The sequence below is a fragment of the Branchiostoma belcheri genome, unplaced genomic scaffold (assembly GCF_001625305.1).
Source record: "Branchiostoma belcheri isolate BF01 breed outbred unplaced genomic scaffold, Haploidv18h27 scaffold200, whole genome shotgun sequence".
NCBI classification, from domain to species: Eukaryota; Metazoa; Chordata; class Leptocardii; order Amphioxiformes; family Branchiostomatidae; genus Branchiostoma; species Branchiostoma belcheri.
In genome coordinates, this window is record NW_017803492.1 from 269,554 (window position 1) to 278,816 (window position 9,263).

Below are 9,263 nucleotides of genomic sequence, written 5' to 3' on the forward strand. Positions count from 1 at the left end.
ACACCACGAAGTGGTGGTGAACCCATAATGCTTTTTCTGATGTTTCTTCTCCTTCTCCTCCTTCTCCTCCTCCTGCCATATCTTTAAATGGATTCAGCTTCTTCATTTTAGGGCCTAAGGTCCTGAAATTTGGTATGGAGGTACAGTGGGCAAATACCCCTAGGTGTTTTTTAAATTTTGTGATACAGGCTTTTAGAATGGTTTTATTTGAGTTTTTTGGCTGTGTTATAGCAAATGTATTACTGTGTTAGTGTGCCGTGTTTACTACGTCTGGGCATGAGTCATCACAATGGAATGCAGGGCATCAACCAATAGGCATGCAGCTTTCCTCTATACTTCTTGCTGATTGGCTGTTGGGATTTAACTTGATTAACAGCCGCACAGAGCATTTCCACCTGCACAGAGCATTTCTTGCTGATTGGCTGTTGGGATTTAACTTGATTAACACCTGCACAGACCATTTCCATACTGACAGTATGTCTTTATTCAAGTGTTTTGGTAGGTATTTCAAGCTTTTCTGCTCCAGCATTGGAATGCGGGGCATGAACGTTTTTTATTTTATTTTGAAAATCAACAGTTTGCATTATGCAATTAAAAATCCTAACCAATAAAGTAGGGAATAGCTATCCAACTGTTGTTTTAGTTGTATGTTACTTCATATTATAGTTATATCAATGTAATACTAAATCATTGTTTTCCCTTGTGTTTCTCATTCTTTCCCTGCCATGTGGTAAAATGTGGTGAACCCATCGCTGTATTTGCTCCAAAGCAAATATTGGCCTTTCTAGTTTAGCTTTTAATTCTGTTAAGTTCGCATTTATTGATGATTGTTTATTGTGTCAATTCGAATTCTTACCGCCAATTGTACATATCCTTAGCGCTCGTACCAGACTAACTTTTAAACTTCAAAGACTTTCAGCCAATTTAATGTAGAACGACAGCAGTGATTTTATATTCGTGAGAAATTATATTGTTTTAATTATATTGCTATAATAATATGACGACGACGGTTTTTATAAATTTTGTATATTACAAGTGTAAGTTGCCCTTTTATATCTACTAGTATTGTATAATCGTATAAGTTGTAAATATCAGCACAATTCAGTTTTTACTGCAAGTCTGATATGTTCTTTGCTCTTTTCAATAAACCAATCACTACATTTTGTGCACCAGTTTTTCCAGCACTTAGCCTAATATACGTTACCTAGCTACGAGGGGTGATCCAAAAGTTCTCGGCCTCACCTAGAAAATACAGGTCAAACGCGTATTCTTTGGTATAACTGTATACTATGATGTCTTACATCATTGCACACAAAAATGCAAATTTTTATATTCATTAATTAGCACGTGACGCCCCGTGAAAATGGGGCGGGTGAGGGCAAAATCACAAAATGGCCGCAGCAGAAGCGTGTGCTGTGATCAAGTATATCGATAAAAAGCTATGTCTCCTAAGGAAATCCGTGAAGACATGGTCAAGACACTTGGTGATGACTCCCCTTCTTATTCAACTATAAAGAAGTGGGTTGCTAGCTCTAAGCGCGTCAAGGAGAGCAAAAAAGATGAACATAAGTCAGGATGCCACAAATCAGCACCACGGACAATCCAGTTGAGGCCATCCATCACATGGTAGTGAATGACAGATGTGAGACTATCCAACATGTAGCAGAGTCTTTGGCCTGTGATGTGGCTCAGTTCACAATGTTTTATCGAACATCCTGGGGATGAACAAACTGTCTGTATGATGGGTGCCTCGAATGTTTTCTGAACATCACAAGTTAAACAGGCTTGACATTTCAAGGAACGAATTCTGTTGAATCCAGGCATTTCCTCAAAACATTTGTCACCCAAAATGAGACTTGGGTTCACCACTTTCAATCCGAATCAAAACAGCAGAGGAACCAATAGATGCAGAACGGTTCTCAGTCCGACAAGAATTTCCGGCAAGTTTCATCAAGTTGACAAGCTTTTGGCCTCCCAGCGAGGGAGCAATCATGATTAACTAGCTGTAAAGCATCAATGGGGAATACTATGCAACAGAATTGCGACAGTTGAGTAATTCAGCAGTAGCGCAATCAAACAGAAAAGGAGAGGAAAGGTCTGAGCTGGCCTGCTGACAATGCACCTGTCCACACAGCACAGGGGTCAGTGGCAGCAGCAAACGAATTTGGCTTTGAAGTCTTTCCCCACCCTTCCACTTCACCTGGCCTAGCACCCTCGGACTTCTACCTGTTTCCTAAACTAAAGTTCCACTTACGTGGTCAACGTTTTGATGGTAATGATGACGTCATCGATGCGGTCGAGGCCAGTTCAAGGGCTCAAGATGCAAGCTTCTTCCATCCGGGAAAAGGAAAGATGCAACCGCGCTGGACCAAGTGCATTGAAGTTAGAGGGGACTATGTTGAAAAATAGTGTAAGGAATTTTTTCTGCCATGACGTTTTCTAGGGGAGGCCGAGAACTTTTGGATCACCCCTCGTACACATAGATTAGTTTACCTTGTCTCACCCGTATTCTTGTAAGTCCGAAGACTAAGTTTATTTTAAACCAAGTTCAGGCGGCTCTGCCACAGTGAACCAGAGTATAACATGCTCCCGAACTGCCTGAGAACGAACTTACGTCTCTCTTAGGTCACTTCGTGCTTTATTTAGCTGACCTTTTAACTATGCGCACCAGAACGTCCAGAGTGACATGTTTTACCATTTTCACTGTAGTAGTTCGGAATTTTATCTGTCCGACTAGTCTTATAGTCTACCTTATTTTAATAATCACACGTACAATGCTTAGCCTTCTCGTAATTGACTGTAAATAGTTCGGTCAACGCATGGCCTGAGTGCCAACGGCCTCCTTTTAATTGTCAATCTGTTAGTATTTACAGCGTTACCTGCTGCCCACAGACTTGTACGTGATTTTGAAGTTTATTTTAATGCACCAAGTATTTCTTGTCGTTATCTTAGATATAATCACTGAGCACTTTTGCACGGTAGTAACTACTCTCACAATGTATTCAGCTGTTCTGCCCTAGTTAGATTTTACTAGTGGCCTGACATCTAGTGGTGCAATCAGAAACATCAACAAACATTAAAGATGTCTCCGCCAAGCACACTCTGCCTGTTTATTGACTGAGACAATTCACCTGTACTGACTCTAGGAGGACAGACTCTGGACACTACGTCAAAGGCAAGGTTGCTGGGGCTCCACATACGCTCCGACCTGAAATGGGATGACCAGGTGGAAGACATGGTGTCTAAGAGTAGCAAAAGACTGGTTGTCATCAGCAGGCTACGCCGTTCAGGAGTACCGGTTGCAGACCTGAACACTATCTACTGCGGATATATAAGACTGTTACTGGAATACGCCGCTCCATGCTGGGCCGCAGCACTAACTCACAAACAGTCGGCCGCCCTGGAGCGGGTGGAGAGAAGGGCCTGCAGAATGATGATGGGTCGACAATTCACCACGTACACTGAAGCCCTCCAGCATCTCGGACTTCAGCGCTTATCAGCCCGCAGACAAAAACTGTGCACAGACTTTGCCTTGAAAGTGGAAAGGTCGCCTCGCTTCTCCACGTGGCTGCCCCCTACCCGCGGACAGCAACATGGCAGGCATCTCCGCAACTCTACACGCTACCAACAGCCTACTGGGACTAAGCGTTACCTAACTAGTGCTATCCCCGCAATGACGAAGTTACTGAATGAACTGTAGACGTTTTTAAATATTGTAACAGATTTTATGTATTTATGTATGGCAATGATTGAACGAACTGCAAATATTTTATATCTTATATTGTGTTAACTTATTTTAAGCTGTGATTTTGTCCATTTAATTGATGTACTGTAAAGTCTGACGCTAATTAAGTCTGCTGACTGCTATGTCAGATTGTGTTTCTTTCAATAAACCAATCATCATCAATAATGTTACGACAGACCACACACAAGTTAGATACATCAAATTTATTTCAATAGTATCTTTATTGGACAGGTGTGAATCAGTATAATTAATAATTTACTCTGAAGCAAATACGACATATTTCAGTCATACCCCTCTCCATGAAATGGACTGTTCCAAACTCAAACCAGTGCAAAATTAGAACAAGATTATTTCTGTCCAAGGCGAGTTATTTTCCAAGTCATCCAAATTTAAAATGAAGCCTTGTCACCAAAAATTAAAAAAAGGTTGTTTCCACTAGTCAAGAATGGACTTTTCCATCTGCCTCATGTCCGAAAACATTTCCGCAAAAATACGGACATTTTGTGTAATCATCCCTATTCAATATTTTATTTAAAAAAAACCTTCTTCAAGAATGAATTTTCCAGTCAATGAAAAGAAGAAGAAACATCAGTAATAAAAAAACAATATATGTTAGCCATACCATGGTATGACTGAAATATATTACATAAATAATACTTCCCAGATTTTTAGATACAACAACACTAAAAATTCAATAACCACTGATGAAAAGTTACAGGTTCTGAAATTGTTACAATGCTACAAAAACGGAAAACTTGTAAGGATTACAGTTTTCTGTACGATATTACCATAAATACTGGACAGGTGTAAAGGTGATATTCATTTTGAAAAAAAAATTCATCTGTGTTGATGCCTTTTGTGGTGACATCACTTTTTTAAAATATCTTTTAGACTTTCTACAGCACATTGCTCTTCTACTAGAGATCAAGACTTAGGCCGTCTATAATTATATATTGTAAACAGTATATTGTACTGTAAACACATAACAACAAAACACGCTGTTCTTGTTAGCACAATCATTCATAGAATCAAAGTTGGAACAGCCATTAAAGTCAAACATTGCAAAATGCAACCATTACACCATCAATAATAAAAAGTTACACATTCTGATATAGATATCACCCCGATTTTTAAGATACTACAACTTTAACATGAAAAACTACAACTCTTTTTGAAGCGGACTCAGCGTTGATGCCTTTAAAATGAAACTTTACATCTTTATACTTTCTGCAGTACATTGCTCTGTAAATAGAGTTCCAGACTGATATTCCAGCCCATGATAACACATTGTATATATTTTACACAAAATGACAAAACCCTGTTCTTGGTAGGGTAATTATTAAAGTTGGAACAGCTATTAAAGTTAAACGTTGCAAGATACTACCAAAACATCATTATTAAAAGGTAATGATTCTCAATAGTTGTTACCACAATTGTTACAATACTTCAAAATGAAAAAGTACAGCTAATACCACTGGTGCAAAATCTCATTCATTAAAAAAAAAACTCAGCATTGATGTCTTCAAAATTAAACTTTACAATTTATATACTTTCTGTGGTACATTGCTCTCCTACTAGAGTTCCAGACTTTAGGCAACACACTCCTTTTGAAGCTTCATCAATGACTATTATGATTTGTATATTCGATAGTTTCTGCAGTCGTGCATGGCATTACATGACTTGCTCTGCTACTATATTTCCAAACTCAGGTTGTCCATACTTACACAGAGACTGTCTCTGTTAAGGTAATGGGTAGTAAGGACGTTTATACGGTGAAGATGACGATGAGGAAAGACGTTTAATCGTTACTACACAATGTGAATAGTTTAACACGTTTAACACATGTTCTTGTGTTCAAGACTTACAACTTAAGCCCCATGCGGTTCTCACAATGAAATTTGCAAGCTACTTTTAAAATACAACATACAATGTAGCCTTTAGTTAGTCTTAAGAAAAAAACTTACAAGGTCACAAGTGATTCCCTAAGAATCTTAGACATATCACCTAGAACACCACAACAAGTAGTTTTGAACTGTATGTCTACACAATCAACCAACTAACCAACTGACAGCTAAAGTAATAAGGTACATATTCTATTTAACTCATCCTGAATATTTTGGCTCTAGGTGCCAATCGGAGACGTTTTTATTTTTCCTTTGTTTCTTTCTACAAGATTTCTACATTTGGATGAGGAGAAGTTACCTTCAGTGTTGGTCTAAGACTGACCCTGTCCTGTCTGATCCTGACCGCTGGTCATTACAGTACCTGTTTTGTACACAGAATTTATCTGCGAGACAATCTGCCCTGTACCGTAAAGTAGATTTCCAACATCCAATGATTCAGTCACGGCCTGAGACTGACCCTGTCCTGTCTGATCATCACCACTGGCCATTACAGTAGCTTTGGGGGTTGTGTTGGATTCAGTGTTAGCCTGAGACTGCCCCTGCCCTGTCTGATAATGACGACTGGCCATTACAGTAGCTGTGGTGTTTGTGTTGATTTCAGTGTTAGCCTGAGACTGCCCCTGCCCTGTCTTAACACGAATTTTGTCCATATCTTCATACTGATGATCATTATCAGTGGCCAATACAATAGCTGTGGTGTTTGTGTTTGTGTTGGATGTAGTGATGGCCCGTGGCTGACCCTGCCCTGCCTGATCATGACCAGTGGTCATTACAGTAGCTGTGGTGTTTGTGTTGGATTCAGTGTTGGCCTGAGACTGACCCTGCCCTGTCTGATTATCACTGGCCATTACAATAGCTGTGGTGTTTGTGTTTGATTCAGTGTTTGCCCGAGGCTGACCCTGCCCTGCCTGATCATGACCACTGGCCATTACAGTAGCTGTGGTGCTTGTGTTGGATTCAGTGTTAGCCTGAGACTGACCCTGCCCTGTCTTAACACGAAGTTTTTCAATATTATCACACTGGTGATCATCACCACTGTCCATTACAGTAGCTGTTGTGTCTGTGGTGGATTCAGTGTTGGCCTGATACTGACCGTGCCCTGCCTGACCATGACCACTGGCCAATACAATAGCTGTGGTGTTTGTGCTGGATTCAGTGTTGGTCTGAGACTGACCCTGTCCTGTCTGATCCTGACCAGTGGTCATTGCAGTAGCTGTGGTGTTTGTGTTGGATTCAGTGTTAGCCTGAGACTGACCCTGCCCCGTCTTAACACTTGGGTTGTCAAGATCTTCATACTGGTGATCTTCACCACTGGCCATTGTAGAAACTGCTGCGTTACCTTCAGCTGCATATATAGCACTTGGTTATGGGGTAGATTTCCAACGTTCAGAGATTGAATGTTAGCCTGGCCCTGCCCATTCTGAACACATAGGTTATTAGTATCCTCATTAACATCATTACTGACCGATACAGTAACTGCTGTGTTTGTGTTGCCACCAACAACAATGGGATTTAACCCTATAGGGGAACGCCTGCTCTTTATCTTGCACCACACTGTAAGAATGATGGCGCCAATCAGGACGATTCCAGCTACTGAACCACAGATAGAGCCAATGAGAACAGGTATTGAAAAACTGGGAGCAGATTCTGGTTTGTCTAAAGTGATTGCAAGGGGTGAAGTTAGTGTTGATCTTGTTTTGCCTACAGGACTTGATGTTGATTCAGGATCTGACATTGGGGCAGCATTGACCTTAAAGTACCAGAGATAGTGAGATGTGCGAGAGATTGTTTTACTTTTGTTTTCTGTAGGGTTTGCTGTCGAGCCAGCGGTGGTTTCAAAGACTGGCGGGCTATTATTGCTTTCTGTGTTACCAACTGAAGCTAGTGTTGCTCTTGTTTTGCTTGTGTTTTCTGCAGGACTTAATGTTGAGTCAGGATCTGATATTGGGTCAGCACTGAACTTAAAGTACCAGCGATAGTGAGAGTTGCGAGAGATTTTTTCGCTTGGGTTTTCTGTTGAGCTTTTAGTGGTTTTAAAGACTGATGGGCTAGTATTGCTTTCTGTGTTACCAACCGAAGGTGTTGACACTGCAGCGGAAAATGTACCAACAGTTAGTGGTGATATGGTTGGCTCTTTACAAATAAATTCTTTAGGATCGACAGCAAAAAGCCCCTGTCCGCAAACTTTGGCGGGATGGGCACATTTCATGGTCTCTAATGTATTGTAGTTTGATAACTTCTCGTTAAATGTAGGATTTAGTCTGACAGGAGCCATCCTACAGTCACACTGCCAGGGGTTTCCGTCAAGGGATACGGTCTTACGGGCCAGATTTGCAAATGTATCGGGAGGGATGGTAGTTATCTGGTTGTTGTTCAGGTCCAACCTTTGCAGCCGGGGCAGATTAGCAAATGTATCAGAAGGGATGGTAGTTATCTGGTTGTTGTTTAGGTACAACTTTTGTAGTTTGGGCAGATTAGCAAATGTATCAAAATGTAAGGTAGTTATCTGGTTGTTGTTTAGGTACAACTTTTGTAGCATGGGCAGATTAGCAAATGTATCAAAATGTAAGGTAGTTATCTGGTTGTCTCTAAGGTCCAGGTAATATATCCAGGGCAGATAAGTAAATGCATCGCAATGGATGGTAGTTATGTGGTTCTCGTTCAGCCACAAGGCTCGTAGCCGGGGCAGATTTGCAAATGTATCGCAATGGATGGTAGTTATCTGGTTGTCATTCAGGTACAAGGCTCCTAGCTGGGGAAGATTAGCAAATGTACCAGAAGGGATGGTGGTTATCTGGTTGTCGTACAACGACAAGAAACGTAGCTTGGGCAGATTAGCAAATGTATCAGAATGAATGGTAGTTATCTTGTTCTTTTTCAGGCACAACGATTGTAGCTGGGGCAGATTAGCAAATGTATCAGAATGGATGGTAGTTATCTGGTTGTTTCGAAGGTCCAGGGAATATAGGCAGGGCAGATAAGCAAATGCATCGCAATGAATGGTAGTTATCTGGTTGTCATTCAGGTACAAGGCTCCTAGCCGGGGCAGATTAGCAAGTGCGCCATCTTCAATCTTACTTATCTTGTTATGTTCCAGGCACAGTGTATTCACATTGGTATACCGTAACAGCTCAGACCGCGTTACATTTTTAATACTGTTATTTCCTAGATACAATTTCGAGATGGATGTTGGGAGTTTCTGAGGGATGCTGGTCAGGCCTTCATTACGACGGCAGTAATATGATCTCCATGATGGTTTACAGCCGCAGACGACGGCATTAGCTTCCGGCATGTTGGGCTCCTTCAGGATGATGAGTAGGTAAACCAGCAGGTGCAGGAGCTTTCTTCCCATGGTGTCCTGCCACCTAAACAGAACGGCAAGCTTCTCATTTTATAAGTCACACCGACCTGAATGGAACGGGAAGCTCTTCAGTAACACCACTCCAACTTCATGTTGGACATTCAGAACATCCCTAGGTGTTCTTTGTGACTTCGTTTTGCCCCTTGTTTTCTGCTAACTATGGATGTAAGATTGAGAGAGATATTGGCAAGATGCATTTGGAGTTAGGCTAGAGTTGTTGACTTAAAATCTGAAGGTTCTGGTAAACTACCCG

At 41.1% G+C, this 9,263-nt stretch overlaps 2 protein-coding genes across 2 annotated transcripts; both read right to left on the reverse strand.

The window, feature by feature from the left end:
* Positions 1-5,960: 5,960 nt before the first annotated feature.
* Positions 5,961-6,968, reverse strand: LOC109469367 (cell wall protein IFF6-like). The gene is made up of 3 exons (XM_019767870.1): positions 6,753-6,968; positions 6,399-6,638; positions 5,961-6,278 (listed from the first exon to the last, which is right to left on the reverse strand). The coding sequence occupies exons 1-3, from the start codon at positions 6,966-6,968 to the stop codon at positions 5,961-5,963; spliced, it is 774 nt and encodes a 257-aa protein (XP_019623429.1).
* An 81-nt stretch (positions 6,969-7,049) lies between these two features.
* On the reverse strand, positions 7,050-9,001 carry LOC109469368 (leucine-rich repeat-containing protein 4B-like). The gene is made up of 3 exons (XM_019767871.1): positions 8,821-9,001; positions 8,425-8,751; positions 7,050-7,069 (listed from the first exon to the last, which is right to left on the reverse strand). The coding sequence occupies exons 1-3, from the start codon at positions 8,999-9,001 to the stop codon at positions 7,050-7,052; spliced, it is 528 nt and encodes a 175-aa protein (XP_019623430.1).
* Positions 9,002-9,263: the final 262 nt, after the last annotated feature.